The sequence below is a fragment of the Hemicordylus capensis genome, chromosome 8, assembly GCF_027244095.1.
Source record: "Hemicordylus capensis ecotype Gifberg chromosome 8, rHemCap1.1.pri, whole genome shotgun sequence".
NCBI lineage: Eukaryota > Metazoa > Chordata > Lepidosauria > Squamata > Cordylidae > Hemicordylus > Hemicordylus capensis.
The window spans coordinates 22,672,104-22,689,167 of record NC_069664.1 but is presented as its reverse complement, the minus strand read 5'-3'; the positions used below and the strand labels follow the sequence as shown (position 1 = coordinate 22,689,167).

General features: G+C 45.0%; 1 protein-coding gene across 10 annotated transcripts in view; it reads left to right on the top strand.

Annotated features, from left to right (window-relative positions):
- The window catches only part of ARHGAP32 (Rho GTPase activating protein 32), a 247,763-nt gene that overhangs the window by 128,464 nt on the left and 102,235 nt on the right, over positions 1-17,064 (top strand). For all 10 annotated transcript variants that reach the window (XM_053269518.1, XM_053269519.1, XM_053269521.1 and 7 more), the window contains one exon: positions 14,370-14,456. In XM_053269518.1, coding sequence (XP_053125493.1) covers positions 14,370-14,456 — 87 coding nt within the window. The remainder of the gene's footprint in view (positions 1-14,369; positions 14,457-17,064) is intronic.

The window sequence follows — 17,064 nt, the reverse complement described above, 5'->3', positions numbered from 1 at the left end:
CTCAGTGGCCTGACTGCAGGGATCTGGCTGTTCAAGGGAATATTTTGGTACCTGCTCATCAGCACTGTAGATTGAATCACATTAAACTGCACAAGAGAAAAGGCCCTTCTCTGAGGCAGAATGGTTAGTCTCATTAGATAGTCTGGGATAATTTGGGGAGCTGGTCTGGGATAATTTGGAGAGCTACGGGGAAGATTGCTTGCAGAGACCAGTCCTAAATCATTCTGCTTTTCAGTCTCCACCGTTGTGGAATGAAGATGGCTAGTCAGATTCTACGTACAGCAGTTCCTTCACATCCACTAGTACGTGTGTTTAATTCAGAACAGAATGGAACCAGAATCTTTATGGCAGTCATGGTGTGCTTCATTCTCATTCATTCTCTCTCTCTCTCTCTCCCTCCCTCTCTCCCTCTCTCTCTCTCTCTTTCTGCTCAGGCCCAATAATACTTCACACAGCCGATAAGTTGGCCAGTTGTACTGTGCCCATTTTCTTAAGAATATGCATAATGTGTGGAAGGGAACTCATGTCTGAGAATATGTGGAAGGCATGTACCTATGTGGGCCACAGCCAAGTGTGACTCTCAGATCCACGTCCATTGTTTGTTTCCCAGCATTTCTGTCCTTGCCAGGAGACATGTAGTGAGCGAATGGCAACCCTGTTTATTTTGTGAAGAGTGAATCATTCTTTACTTGGGTGGTCTTGGCGAAACACCATCCTCTCATCCTAATCTGTTGTGAATCACAAAATGTTAACATTTTCCATCCTTATTCTAGAATTCCTAGGATATCTATCTGGAAGGCTACTAACCACCTCTATTCCATGCACATCAATTTTTAGGAGGACCAGAAAGCAGTGGCTTAATTTTTGTAATACAGATGTTGAGTTTTTAGCAGATGATTTAAGTTTCTGTAAAATAACCTGGTATTTTAGCTGAGAAACAGCAGTTCTATATTGTATTCTTTGTAGCACACTGCCATCTAGTGTTTAGTACTCCAAATGGATCCTGTATTTAGTTTTGTGGAGCGGTGTACCAGTACTTGTTCATTAGAACAGTAGCAGAATGCCTTTTCATTATGACCTATGAAGCCATCAAGAAGTAGTGAGCAAGCTTTCAGTTTCCCCAGAACTCTATTTCAAGCAAGTTGTTCAGTTCTTCAAGCAGAATAAGATGTTTTGAGGCATGATGGAATACCCCCAAGTTTGTAGCTTGTAAACCTTAAGATGAAGTGTTAGGCACACCTAATTAAGTAAGATGCAAGATCTTACTCGATGCAAAACAGATTGCAGGTTACACCAGGGTCTACCGGGATAGAGAAATATGGATGCATATACGGAAGCCAGAACCAGGTCACACTGGAGCACCGATCCTTGTCCGGAGAGTTCGGAGGGAGCAGAAGCACTGCAAAACGGTGTTCCCCATATCCCATCCATGCCAGGCAGCCCAGAAGGATACCGTGGTCAGTGGTGATCCAGCAGAATCAGCAGGTTGGTCTTGTGGTAGCAAGCATGACTTTCCCCCTTAGCTAAGCAGGGTCCACCCTGGTTGCATTTGAATGGGAGACTACATGTGTGAGCACTGGAAGATATTCCTCTTAGGAGATGGGGCCACTCTGGGAAGAGAATCTGCCTGCTTGCATGCATGCAGAAGGTTCCAGGTTCCCTCCCTGGCAGCATCTCCAAGATAGGGCTGAGAGAGACTCCTGCCTGCAGCTTTGGAGAAGCTGCTGCCAATCTAGGTAGACAGAACTGAACTAAATGGACCAGTGGTCTGACTCAGTATATGGCAGCTTCCTGTGTTCCTGTGGCATGCTCCCACTGTCCTGTTTCTGGAATAGGTCATTCGCCAGAGCAACCACAGCTGTTTCAGTACCCAAACCAGGCTGAATCTGGATGGAAAAGGATCCAGAACATGGGCTGTGCATTGTACCTTATGTGTTAATTTCTCAGCTGCTCCCATTACCTTCTAAAGGCCTGCAACCAAAGCTGCCCTCTTTCTGGCTGCACTATGGAAAACACATTTTGGTCCATTTGTGGCTAATTAGCTCTCTCTCGTTCATAAGCCCGGCTCCGTTTGTGGTCCTGTATTCACCTCTGCATATTCTACAGCCTTTGGGCTGTTTGCGGGATTCTGACGGCACTGCTTGAGAATTGGTCGCCATGGTAATAAGGAAGGTAATTGACCTAAGGGGAGATGGAGAAAGTGCTTGCGTCAGCCCTGCTAGACCTTTGTGATGGAGGCCTGCTGTCACCCTCGAGGCGGCCAATACATTATCTGTCGGGGTGTTTGATTGGAAATCAGGTTTAGGAGCTCAGAGCTGTAGCCTACATGTCAGTCGGAAATCTAGCTAATGTCTCCAAGCTGTTGGCTGTAGAGAGCTGCCAGAGGAACAGGATCCTTACCTGTGCTCCCTGTAAGAGGGGTTCCTTGTTGACTGCAGCTCCCAGCATCCCCAGTTGCAGTGGCCTTTGGCTGGGGATTATGGGAGTTGTAGTCAGCAACATTTGGGAATCCCTGTCACAGGGAACATAGTTGCTTCCCCACAGAGATGTGTTGAAAGGAGCACCCTTGTGGCACCTCTCTGTGCGTTTGGTGACGGTAAGCATCGTGTGAAAGCTCTCCAGCCACAGAACAGTGGTACAGCACGTGAGCATGGTTACCATGGAGATGGGCAGGCAGGCATCCTGCTGCTGAAATCCATATTTTGCCCTGTTTACAGTCTGTCTGCCTCCTTGCTGGATCGCAACCCCCCCATTGTTGAACTCCATATTGTTTCATTCTGGCTTGCTGCTCCCCTCCCTGTTGCCGGAGCTAAGAATAGTCCTGCTAGCACGTAGGCCCCTCTGATGCCTCGGGAGCGTGCTGAGCTGCCGTTGAGCATGCGTCACGGACACACTTGCAGGGAAGTTCTGTTGACATGAACTTGTTCCTCCGGACGGACAGTTTCCACAGTTGCAGCAGCTCCAAAAGGGTCAGCTCCGTGGCCTGAAATTCCTGCACCTGGAGCAGCCCTGCCATACAAATGCTCATTGTTGACAGTGAAGGCAATGTCCCCCTTCATTTCAGCAGTGGGCACAGTCCAGAGAGTTCAAAGGATCTGCGCCAACAGCTGCAACTACAGGTGCCCTCTCGCCGCCCCGTTAGGATTTTTTTAAAGGTAGGCAAGGTTCCAGTTGCTTGCTTGTAAAGGGGAATCCTCACCAGATGCTCCCTCAGGTCAAACCGAACCGACTCTGAACTAGTTTTCCCGGTTCAACGCCCTGGCCGAACCAGGAGCTGGTATGCCTCGAACCGAACCTCCAGAATAGGTTCTGTGCACACCCTAACCCCTTGAGAGAGTGAGCATGAATTGTTCCCGCTGCTAAGCAGCTTCTGCCCTGGTTTGCATTTGGATGGGCAGCTCCTTGTGAGCATGGTCTCCTGTAAGAGATTCCTCTCAAGGGATGGGGCCATAGCTCAATGGCAGAGCATCTGCTTGCTTGCGGGAGGCCCCCGGTTCAACCCCTGGCAGCATCTCCAGGTAGGACTGGAAGAGACTCCTGCCTGAAGCCTTGGAGAGCTGCTGCCTGTCAGTGCAGGCCAGGTGTTCCCAACCTGTGGTGCTCCAGATATTGCTGAACTCCTCCCATCAGCCGCAGCTACAATTTATTATATTTATTGGGTAGACAGTACTGAACTAGAGAGACCAATGGTCCGACTGGGTCTAAGGCAGCACCCTATATTCTCACACCGTCACTGATGCTGCCAAACAGCCAGTCTGGTTCTTAGACACCATGATGATCCCTAACTGGCCGTGACCACTTAAAGCTAAAGTGTGCCATCGGGTCAGTGTCGACTCCTGGCGACCACAGAATTAAGGAATGGTTTACCATTGCCGTCTCCTGCACAGTATGAGATGATGCCTTTCATCATCTTCCTATATCGCTGCTGCCCGATACATACCAGCGGAGATTCGAACCGGCAACCTCGGGCTTGTGAAGTCAAGTCATTTCCCTGCCGCGCCACTTAGTGGAGGAAGAATAGAAAGCCTCTTTAAAATGTAGCACCGATGTGGGAACAGATGAGGGGCACTATGGCTGTCTACAGCTAATTAAAACAGTAGGAGGTTTTCCAGGGAAGTTTTCAAATGTTTGAACTGCGAGTGAAAATGTGACAAATAGATGTAGACTGGTGTTGAGCGGTTCTAGAAATGGGAAGGTGATAAGAGAACCCTTAATGTTGTGAAGTGAGGGGCTACTATATTAATAATGCCCTGCTTTCCCCTGTGCACCTGGACATTTTACATGTAACTGCTTCCTCCACCAACCAAAAATATTGTGACTTGAGAATAGTGCTGTCTAACTAAATTACCATTTTTTGCTAGGGCTCCTTTATACTTAGTTCAGGATTTTAATGTAAAATATTAAATTCTGGTCATGGCTACGGTTGCCACCCGCTCATTTGGTGGCGACTCAGGACTGGGCTTTCTCTGTGGCTGCCCCAGGGTTTTGGGATATGCCCCCTGCTTAAATAAGAGCATCTCCTTCTCTGTTTTCAGGAAGACTCTCCTGTTCTTGCAAGCTTTTAAATTAGCATTTTAATAATTTGTTTTATATTGTGTTTTACTGTGTTTTATGTATTCTAACCTGCAATTTTTAATATCAAAATTTGTACACCGCCAAGAGATTTATAAAAACATGATAATAAATAAATAAAATAAACAAAATATCACATCTGTGTTCTCTAAAGGGTTTGGATGGGTTTGTTTTTCCTGTATGTCAGACTGGTATGCAGCGTTTATATTTACAATTCTGTTGGTAGAAGGAACTGTGCGGGTGGCTATGAAAATATTGCTGCTATCGCCTGTATTGTCCCCTTCGGTTTGGGTGGTTAGTGCAGGATTATTTTCTGTTCTCCCCCATTCTGTTTTCTTCAACAGTTGATCTTGCCAATATTCCTTGTGGTGGAGTAGCCAGCTCATCAAACCCAAAATAAGATATTCCAGTTACTAAAACTGTATTGGGGAAGATCAGATGTAAGTATGAGTATAACTTGAAAATGGGCGTAGCCGTAGGGAGGGATGGAGAGACAGATTACTTTTGTAATGGGGTGGGCCGGTGGGGAGAAGCACAACTTCAGTGCTTCTGGAACACCACTGATGACTTAAAATTATTAATGAAGTGTATCTGGCTTTTTACAATTGGCATAATTTAAAAGAAGTATTTATCACTCAGGCGGCTGTGCTGTATACGAAAGAAACTATCCTTCTCAGATCGGTTCTGTGGCAGTGAAGCATCATGATCCTTCTAACAGGGATTCCCAGATGCTGTTGACTACAACTCCCAGCATTCCCAGCTGTAATAGTTTTCACTTGGGGGTTATGGGAGTTGTAGTCAACCACATCTGGGAATTCCTGTTAGAAGGAACACTGCTCATGGCTGGCTGAGCTGATATGATGTCCTGGAATGTCTAGTTGCTCTGGGATCAAAGCAATTAGTGTCTATAAGGAAAAGGAAAGTTGTCAGTTTGGCTGGGATTAAAGCCTCATATGGGATGGAAGAAACCCCAAATTATATGCAAGGCCCAGGGAGCCTGGGGCAAGGAGGATGAAGGAGAGGAGCAGAGTAGGCAATAGACTATGAGCATCTGAAAGGAAGAGTAGATGAGGATTTGGAGAAAATGGCAGGGAAGATCTGGAATTGAGGAAAGAAGGGGCACTGGAGAAACTTCATAGTGCTGAATGGAGGGGAGCAGGGAAAGAGGTGCTAAGGAAGCTAAGGGAAGAGGAACAAAGACGGCGGTGGCTTGAGAAGCAGAACCCAAGGAGGTGATCAGTAGTGGGCCGTTAAGATGAAGACAGGAGAAACCAAGGATGACGCAGAGCTGGGACCAAAGTATAAGCTGGGCTGGAGACAATCCTGGCAGGAAACGGGATTGTGGCTGCTTCTGTCACTGTGGTGTTGTGATCTGGCATGAAAAAGGGGTTGGGAGGGGGGTATAGCTCCATGGTTGAACATCTGCCTGTGTGCAGAAGGTCTCAGGTTCAGTCCCTGCCTTCTCCAGCTAGGGTTCGGAAACACTCCTGCCTAACGCTCTTGAAAGCTGCTGCCCGCCAGAGTAGAAAATACTGAACTCGTTGGACCAAGGGTGTGACTCTTGGCAGGGGCTATGTAGGGGCAAGTCACCTTATGTGGTGCAGCAGGGAAATGTTTGACCAACAAGCAGAAGGTTGCCGGTTCAAATCCCCACGGGTATGTTTCCCAGACTATGGGAAACACCTATATCGGGCAGCAGCGATGTAGGAAAGATACTGAAAGGCATCATCTCACACTGCACGGGAGGAGGCAATGGTAAACCCCTCCTGTATTCTACCAAAGAAAACCACAGGGCTCCGTGGTCACCAGGAGTCAACACCAACTTGACACCTTTACTGTGTAGGGGCAAGGAGAAGCAAGAAGCTTCTTGGGGTGGGGGCATGGATGTCACATTTGGATTTGAACTGGATAATTTTTTAACTGCAGGACTCCGTGTGCCCATGTGTGATCCTTTCTCAGATATGGTTTGTGTCTCTAGCCTGTGAGAGGAGTGCCTTTTTCCTGCCTCTTAAACAGCCCGTGGTAAAATCTAGATGTGTGGGCATGGGATCTCAGCTGAAGGTCAAGAGAAATCTGAGGAGGAGGAGGGTGTGATTGCTTACCAATGTATGCATGGCTACTGGTTAGCAGTCCCTTGCATTTTGTGGCTCAGGAACATAGATCTGGGGATAAGGCATTTGGCCGGCCTTCGGCACCACAGACATGACTTGAAAGCATGTGGTTGCTAACCATGCAGCTTGGAGGCAAAGGAACCGACCAGATCCTGGCAGGGACTTGCTTCCTGGAGGGTATCTTAATGTCTGTCTTTCTATCTAGGACCCCAAGTTGGAATCCCTGTATCTGGAAACAAATCGTGCTTTCGGCAAAACTTGCTTCTGTGCATATAGGGTGTTGACCTGTTGTCATTCTGTCCAGGCAGGAGAAAAATCCCAGGCCGTTTTTAAGTTGTGGCAGATTTTTCCAACTGGCTTGTTGGATCACTGAAAGTGGGGAGGAGGAAGAATCCCTGTTCTCTGAAGTAATACTTCTGACATATTCTGGTTGGGTTTGATGTGGCTGCAGTTGGATTTCTGGGTTGAAATGGCAGCTCTGAGTCACACTGATTTTGAGGGCTGTTCACATAAAAGGTTGCAGAGGATGAGGACGTGGACACTTAGCCTCTGAGCTGTTTGCAGGGAATCACCTGGAAAATTTAAAGTTGAATCCCGTGTGTGTGTGTGTGTGTGTGTGTGTGTGTGTGTGTGTGTGTGTGTGTGTTTGATGGTCTATGCACATATACTGTTCATTTGGCATTAGGAATGACTGGATGTACCGCAGCATTTAAAACATTTTCAAAAACATGCAAGTAGACTCTTTTCTATAAGCCATGATTTTGTTCTTCAGCTCATAATAGTATGGAGTAACATGCTCGGCTGATTCACAAGATAAAGCCATATCTCAGTGGAGTAGATTCTTATTGGCTTACAGAGAAGAACTGTAGCCTAGCAACCACTTCAGAGCCGATTTAACTCTTTCCTGAGCAGGGGGAACACAGATCCTCTGTGTCGACCCAAACAAATCAAATTTTAGGCTTGCCTTCAATGGGAGGAGGAAATGTTTCCCATCTGTGTTTGCTTTAAATAGTGTTCCTCTGTGTTCTTTTAGTTTGCGGATTTCTAATTGTGAGGTTACAAGAGGAGCAGATTGTTGCCTATTTGTAGTAATAGAGTTGTTGTTGTTGTTGTTGTTTTAAATGTCAAATGTTCTGTGTATACCCACAATAAATAAAACTCAAATTTTCCTGCTTGTGGAAGGAAGTAGTTTTTATTTTATTTTTTTGAGGGAAAAGAAGCAGTAATAGGGCTGTGCAGTAGCAATGGTGTGCCAGTGTAGCAAATTAAGCGTGGGACTTGGATCAGGAAGACACAAATTCAAATGCCTGCTTAGCTACGCAACTCACAGGGTGACCCCGTGCCAGGCACACGCCCAGCTTAGCCCACCTCGCAGGGTAGTCGCGAGGGCAAAACGAGAGAGCATGCGTGCCACTCTGGAAAGGGCAGGGATACAAATATGTTAATTGTAGTCAATTGTAGACGGTGTGTCTTTGAACAACTGCGATTTACATGCATCACATGAAATGGTATGGCGTAGTGTGGACACTCGGCGGCGTCCCAGATGGAAAATGAATATTTCATATCAAAAAAGATGTCCTCATCTAGGTGCTAAATGATGATAGCTTATGCATCTTGCTGATTTCCCACTCTTCCTCTCCGCCCCCCCCCTCCGCCGAGCTCTTCTGTGCAAACTTATGCTGCAATCTTGACTCGTTTGGGCAGTGCTGTGGGCACGAGCCTGTTCCTGGCAGCAATTTGAATTTCAGCAGCAAACGAAGTGTGCCCTTCACATTTTATTAGTTTCTCTTCCAGTAATCTGTAGCGTGCAGCAGCAGCAGCAGCGCTTGGATTGGGGGCAAGATGCTGAATTTTTGGCCTGAATTGCACTCCCTTCAGCACTCCTGACTTGGAGGAGATTTCACTGGCTTGTAAGATCAGGCAGGATCATATCGGCAGGAATTAGAAACCGAAGGGAGTGCAACAGCGCTTTATTCCAGGCGTCGAATGACAGCTCGCTGGGTTCTTTCTCTCCTTTCTTTCCCCCTTTTTGCCTTCTGAGTTGCAGCAGCCAACTTGTGCCCAGCTTCTGAGCCATCCCTGCCTGCATTCCCTCCTTCCCTTGTTTCTCTTGGCCTTCGTTAAGCTCCACGGTTTGCCTTGTGGGACTTTTTCCAGCAAGCGAGAGCGAGCGAACGGAACAGCACTGATTTCTCTACAGCACCAATTGAGCATGAAATGGGCAGCGAGGAAAAGGCTAACAGGGCTTCCGAGGGAGAGCTCCATCCTCCACCGTGGGCACGTTTGTCAAAAGGAACATTAGGTCAGAAAAAGGCTTGACCAAGCGGAATGGGGATGGGGGGGGGCTTTAATTCTGAGTGTGCAAGGCTGTTCTCGTGTCTCGGAACTGATGCCGGGGAGGTTTTTTTCATTTAGCTGCTGGGAAGCCGAGGACAGTCTTGGAACTCTTAGGCCTTGGCTAGGGATTCCAGCCATGGAAAGAATCGATCATTGTAGAAAGGGTAAGTGTCACAAGGATGGGCAGAAATGGCTTTTAAAGGCGTCCTCTTAAAAAAAATAAAAATAAGAGCAATAAGACTGCACTTTAGGAAGCGCTGGGAAGATATTTCAGGCATGTCAGCATTTTTCGGTGATTGTTAAGCAAATAAATGCACTTTATAAATGTCCATATGTGCAATTCTCCAATGTAGTTTGAAGAGGTTTTATAGAAAACCTTTACAGCATGTAAAACCGATGATGAAATACGGATGCTTTCCTCTTCACTTTAAAGATTAACCTCTTGATAGTTGTATGCACTGACTTCCTCAGTATATTATAATAAATTGTTGTGATGGAAAGGGGTAACTTAACAGAATTCCAGCACTGGATGCTTGCAAGTACTGCTTTCTAATCTTGATTCCTATATTGTGAGAAATCACTGCGTTTGGAGGCCAACTGAAAAGTTAGCATTTTAATGTTTGCACTAATTGCTGTTAATGTATATGTGCGTGCACACGTGTGCATGTGTCCGTGTACACTTGGCATGGGAGTAAAAGATTCACAAGCATGTGAGACTTTCCAGAAGCAAACCATGACAAAACCCTGATGGGTTCAGTGTTTCCATTAAAAATGAAATAAAAATGTTTTTTAAAATGTTGATATATGCTGGGTGGTGGTCCAAAGAAGCCAGTAGAAAAAGGGAATGGCACATAGGTGCTATGCCTTAAGACATGGCTTCCCTCTAGCTGCTGTTGGACTACAACTCCCATCATCTAAAGCCACAGTGGCCAGTAGTCAGGGAAGATGGGAATTAACTGCAGGGGGCCCAAAGTTGTGCATCCCTGTCTTAAGAGTAAATGTGAGGAAACCTGCTTCTTTCTGTGGTCTTCTGGCTTCTCTTAGAACTTGTACTTGTGGGCTCAAACGTTCACAGAAGTCATTGGTTGTGTTGGAACTCCAACTGGTTATGCAAGCTGCATTCAAAGATACGGTCATTCCTCTCTCTCGCTCTCGCTCTCTCTCTCTTTCAGCTGTAACAATGAAATCATGAACAGGTTTGCCTTGGGGAGATTTTAATTGTAATCAGGTGGTGGTTACACCTTTACTACCATCATGTGCCTGACTTCTTTTAAAATCTGGAAAGGGTTTATGTACCCTTATGTTTCCCCTGCTATCTGAGCAAATAGGCACCTTTTTTAAAAAGCAGCAATTCTATTTATGGAGCAGGGGGAGAGCAATTGGCCCTATCCGTCCCCAGCACAGCATTCCTCCAGTGGCTGTTGCTGGTGTCTCTCATATGTTTCTTTTTTTAGATTGTGAGCCCTTTGAGAACAGGGAGCCCTTTTATTTATTTGTTGGTTTGATTGTTTATACCTATATAAACCTCTTTGCGAACTTCTGTTGAAAATTGGTATATAAATCTTGGCTGTGTTCATATTTGTAAGTTCTCTACTCAGAAGAAAGATATGTAGGCCATACCCATGGTTCTTTATAGCAGTGGCGGTGGATCGAAGCCTCTATCCGCCTGCAGCAGGGCACCCAATGCCACCCCCTTTCCTCTATCCTCTTCTCCCCTTTTAAAAAGCAGCAGGCAGGAGGGCAACTTGCTGTCTCGCTGGTGCCCGAATAATCTGCTGCCCAAGGTGACTGTCACACCTTGCCGCATGGAAAAGCCACCCTAGATGCCAAGAGAGGTGTGGCTTAATTCTGCTAGAGCTGAGCTGTGCCTTCCTCCGAATCGGCATCCTTCCTGAGATGTACCAAACCTACTACCCCAAACAGGGGGGCTTTATTTTTGTGAGTGAGTGTCCATCTCTCTCTTCTTGTTCTTACCCCCAGTGACTGGAAATGCTTTGCACGTATTCAACCAGCAGAGCAGGCATAGTGGTGCCTGATCAGGCCTCACCCTCTCCCTTATATGTGGTTGATTTTACATGGAGGGAGGACTAAAAGTGTTCCCTTCTCCAGACTGCAGTAGTATAATCCAAGATGCAGCCGTGCAAAGTTGTGTGTCTAATTAATGGAAAGAGAGGATGAGTTAGGGGTATGCACGAGCTGTTCATGCACTCCCTTGCGGGGCGGGGTGGGGAGTGGAGGAGAGGGGTACTTTAAGATCAGTGTGTATCTGCTAGGAAATTGGTTGGTTTGGGGGCTTGAAAGGGCCAATATTGTTTGGAAAACTCTAAACAAACAAACAAACACACTTTATTTGTTAGTTGCCCCATAACAAATTGTTCTACTACTAACTTACTTATTTATCAATCATATTTTTATATCACCTGATATGTACATCTCTAGACGGTGTACAAAATTTAAAAGTCAACCCATTAAAATACACGACACAATAAAAATAGCTTAAAACAGTTATTGAAACAAATTATTAATCTACTACTTATTTAAGTTTTACTACTTATATACTCCTTTTTAACAAAAGTTCTCAAATCATAGAAAAATAATAATAAGGCAAAGATGGTGCCCTGTCTCCCAAGGGTTCAGCCTAAAAAGAAACACAAGATAAACACAAGGTTGTTGTGCTGGGATTGGATAGGGCCAGTTGCTTTCCTCCTGCTTAATATAAAAGGAATCTCCACTAGTTTGAAGGGTGCCCCTTTTCCCGGTTATCAGGGGGAAGATAGCAGTTTAATGCTTCAGATCCCATTGCAAACATATAGACAGGACGTTCCCTATTTCCTTTTCATAGAGCATACGTTGTCTTTCTAGTCGCTTATACAATACAGGATGGAATAGCGTACAGTTAAAGGTAAAGTGTGCCGTCAAGTCAATTTCGACTCCTGGCGCCCACAGAGCCCTGTGTTTTTCATTGGTAGAGGACAGGAGGGGCTTAACACTGCCAACTGGAGGGGCTTACCCCTGCTAACTGGGCAAAGAGGCACCTTTTACCGTGGTGATTCTCTTTATTTAGCAGGGGGAGAGTAACTGGCCCTATCCACCCCCAGCATAGTACTTCCAGTGACTGTTGCTGGTGTGTGTCTTATGTTTCTTTTTAGAATGTGAGCCCTTTGGGGACAGGGAGCCATCTTATTTGTTTGTTATTTCTCTTTGTAAACTGCCCTGAGCCATTTTTGGAAGGGCGGTATAGAAATCGAATTCATCATCATCATCATCATCATCTCCCACGCAATATGAGATGATGCCTTTCAGCATCTTCCTATATCGCTGCTGCCCGATAAGAGTACCAGTGAGGTTCGAACCGACAACCTTTTGCTTGTTAGTCTAGCACAGTGATTCTCAAACTTGGGTCCTCAGGTGTTATTGGACTTCAACTCCCATAATCCCCAGCCTCAGTGGCCTTTGCTTGAGGATTATGGGAGTTGAAGTCCAATAACACCTGAGGACCCAAGTTTGAGAATCACTGGTCTAGCATTTCCCTGCTGCATCACTTAAGGCTGGAGAACGGACGCAACCATTCTAAACCCCACCTCCCCCTTCATGCACAAAATCCTTAAGGCATAAAAATGCGAGGCTCTCTGGACGCACTTCATCATGTGGGGCAGTAGTGGGTTGCGAGAAGCCCTGTGCAAAGCAAACCAGCCTGTCAGGGAAAAGGCTTGCCTTTTCGATGCCAGGGGTGCTGTGGTAGATGGTTGCATTGAGCAAGACGTTGGACTAGGGAGGCCTCCAAAGCCCCTTCCACCTTTAACACTCTATGATTCCTGTTTTCCATGTGCAGAGAGTGTATATGTGTTCTGTATTATTTCATTCACAAATGCATCCCCCCATGTGAAGTCGTGCAGTCCAGGAATACTCTTGCCATGTGCTGAGCTCTTTGGAAGAACTTTCCATCTCATCTATTACTTCCAAATGAATGGTTTATGACTACAGCCGTAACCTGGGTTTTGTTCTTTTGGAGATTTAGTGGAGCAATCAGGTCAAATTTAATCTTAAGTTTTGTTTATTTTCTTGGGACTAAGCACACCTGGCTAATCTCTTACTGTTCTTATCATGATTAGCTGTCCCATAGAGTGTGAGTGCAAGATCTCCTCTGTATGAGGAGATATTTCCTCCTCTAGATCTCCCACTTGCAAATAATGTTCTTCTTGGGAGCAGCTAGGAAAACGGTTAACATATTTAGAATGGTATAAGAGAAGTTAGCACACTAATGTGTAGAGCGTGAGAATATTTAGTTGACATAAGAAATCCCATAAATGCTAATCAATAAAACAGTGGTGTGCATCTGTCTTGCTTCCATCCTACGATGGTAATCATCTTGTGTGTAGGATAACATTATGTCCCAGAAATTGTGTTCCCATCCTTGCATTGTTCTGTCATAGTGCTCTGTATAAAGACATATAGAATCTGGTTTTATTGGTCAGTTCTTTGTGATGATTTTTTAGAATGCTGAGAACTGATTGTTCATCTCCTCCAAACTCCAACAGAGATAACATGACTCAATATTTTTCTCTATGAGAAAAGCTGGTTGTAAAGTGTCAATGGATTGTTTGTGCTATAAAGCATTCTGTTATGAAATTAATTCAGTTTCGTTTGAACTTTAAGGACATGTTTTATCTGTTGTCTTCGTAGACATCATAAAAAACAACAAAGTGGTTAGTTACAACAAGATTCTCATACATATACATTGAAGATTGTGGTGATCTTTCTTTGAACATTAATTGTATTTGATAATGCAGCTTGAACTCTCTCAAACCTGAGATGGTCTTATTGGAGCACTTCTTGAAAAAAGTATCTGATTTGTTGTGGTGGTGGTGTTGTTTTATTTAATTTTTTTTATACTGTCTCACCTAGATGGCTCTAGGCAGTTCACATAAATAAATATAGCAAATATTATATGCAACAGTGTATAAGTCAGAGTGCTGAACAGTGTTTCCAATAAGGCGTGTGCACATGCACATGCACACTCACAAGTTTTTTTTAATGTCCGTTCAGTTAATTTTAGGTCCTGCGCAGATTGATTCAGGAAGGTCCCACTCTGAATGCACATGTGCACACACTGCCTTGATACTGTCACCCAGAACAAAACTCATTCCGCACACAGATGAACAAAACGAGAGAGAACACTGGTGCTGAATATCTTCAGTCTCATAACACACACCCTTAGGTGTCTTGATATATAATGCATCGTGGAGTAATATATTTGGATATACTGCCTTATGTATTATACATGATAACTCACCTGGTCTCTCTCTTTTTCTTCCTCTCCCTCTTGCCCCTATAACCTTTTTGGCATAGCTTTCGCTCCCAGAGGAACAGAATGAAGTAACAAGAAATGGCTGTGAATCGAAGGAACTCGTCTACCTTGTACAAATTGCTTGTCAGGTAAGCACCATGCGTCTTCCCCCCTTGACGTCTATGAAACGTTGCACAAGCTGCATACTACTTTGATATTTCATTTTTCTCCCTTTCGCATTTCCTCCTGTTTATGCTGTGGGATGGATGACTCTTAATGGGAGAACTGACTGAGGCTTTATAGGGGAAAGTAAGCCTTTGAACAAATCTAGATTGTGATAGGAGTTGTGATCTCGTGTGTGTGCTTGTGTCTTTGGGTATATTGCAGAGGTAATGGTTTTATCTGCACTCTTAAGCCCGCCAATGAAATGTTGGCAGAGGAATTGGGAAAGGGGTGTGGGAACCTTACGGGAGGTTGAGCAACTTCTCAGCAGTTGGTGTTGAACAAAAGTGCAAAGAGCTGAAGTGGAGTATGATAGTGTTAACATATTTACCCAAAGAGAAGATGACCTTGAGTTTAAAACAACCTTACGAAATGCAGACCAATGCTGAGTTTAAGACCCTTAAGAATGCAGATTAAATACAGTTTTATACCTGCACTTACCCCAAAAGAAGAGGATTCTGACTTTAAGGTGACCCCTTGGTTGCTACCATCAAATATTGAGTGGGGGCTGGGGGGCAGTGGTGTTCTATCTAACAGGGATTCCCAGATATTGTTGACTACAATTCCCTGCATCCCCAGCTGCAATGGCTTTTGCTTGGGGATTATGGGAGTTGTAGTCAACAACATCTGGGAATCCCTTTTAGAAGGAACATTGGGGGACGGGGGTGGGATCAGACTTGGATTCAGGTAAATGCAATATCCAGGATTGAGGCAAGTGCTACAACAACATCATCAAATATTTATATACTGCTTTTCAAGAAAAGTTTCCAAAGAGGTTTACATCGAGAATAGTAAATAAGAAGGATCCCTGTCCCCAAAGGGCTCACAGTCTAAAAAGAAACGTAAGATAGACACCAGCAACAGTCACTGGAGCTCCTGTGTTGGGGGTGGATAGGGCCAGCTATTCTTCCTCTGCTAAATAAAGAGAATTGCCATGTTAAAAAGGTGCCTTTGCCAAGTTAGTAGGGGAGTAGATGAATCCTGCAGGGGAGTAGGGGAGTAGATGAATCCTGCACTCCGTAACTTTAGCAAACATTTGGGAGCTTAATGAAATGGGATGAGATGTCGCTCAGTGGCAGAAAGTCCTAGGTTCAATCCTTGACCTCACCAGGTAGGGCTAGGAAAGAAACTTGTCAAAATATTTGAAGATCCAATTCCAAATGTAGAACAAAGTCTTTGGATTCTATCTTAGTTGCCTAGCATGCTAACTACTTACTATATGGCTACATGGTACTCAGTTGCTACCTTGGAAAATGGAGGGAATCATTCTTCCTATTATCTGGGAGTTGAAACGCTGAAACCTCTAAATAGTAGCTGATGAGTGTATGGGTTACCGTCTCTTCTCTGTAGACTTTTGGAATGGAATGGAAGACATGGAGATCTGGTCTTGTGGTAGGAAGCATGAATTGTCCCCTTTGCTAAGCAGGGTCTGCCCTGCTTTGCATTTGAATAGAAGACTACATTTGTGAGCATTGTAGGATATTTCCCTTAGGGGATGGGGCTGCCCTGGGAAGAGCACCTGCCTGCTTGCATGCAGAAGGTCCAACTTCCCTCCCTGGCATCTCCAAGATAGGGCCGAGAGAGACTCCTGCCTGCAACCCTGGAGAAGCCACTGCCAGTCTGGGTAGACAATACTGAGCTAGATCAACCAACTGTACGACTCGGGATATGGCAGCTTCATATGTTCCTATATCCTATCATTTGGCCATGGAGCTCTATGTATCATTTACTGTCTGAAGGCTCTAGTCTTTGCAAGGACATAACACAGATATAGATAATATCTGACATTATACATTTCCTTCAATTTCTGAAGGTGGGCATCAATGGAGACAGCTTCTCCGTTCTCACATGCCAGGTTGTGTAGGCTTCTGTTGGCTACTGAGAGCAACAACTATTCCTGCTTAACCACCTTAAGTGGCGCAGCAGGGAAATGCTTGACTAAGGAGCAGAAGGTCGCCAGTTCAGATCCCCACTGGTACTATATCAGGCAGCAGCGATATAGGAAGATGCTGAAAGACATCATCTCAGACTGCGTGGGAGGAGGCAATGGTTAACCCCTCCTGTATTCTACCAAAAAACCCCACAGGGCTCTGTGGGTGCCAGGAGTCAACACCAACTCAACAGCACAACTTTACCTTAATTCTTGCTTAATTGCAGAATATACTAAACTTGTGTATTGTCCTTCTTATTGTTTGTTATGCATGCTGCAATAACACTGAAATTTCACGAACTACCGTGCAAGGGAGCAAGAAAAAAGCTTGTATCAAAAATGCAAGGTTAAGTTTAAAATGGGCATGTTTGGGGGCCATCAGAGAGATTGTCCAATGCCTCTGTTTTTTTCAGCAGCAAACAGCAGAAAGCAAAACCATTGCAACAGCAAACTAAGGCACTATTGCAAAACTGAGTTCACAGGCGTCTGTCCTGTCCAACTGGGCTGTGTTTAACTATGTGGAGGTTTAGACTTCAGAAACCTCTGATTTCCTTAGAGCCCTGTTAAACATACTCTCTTATAAACAAACATACATGGTGTTTGTG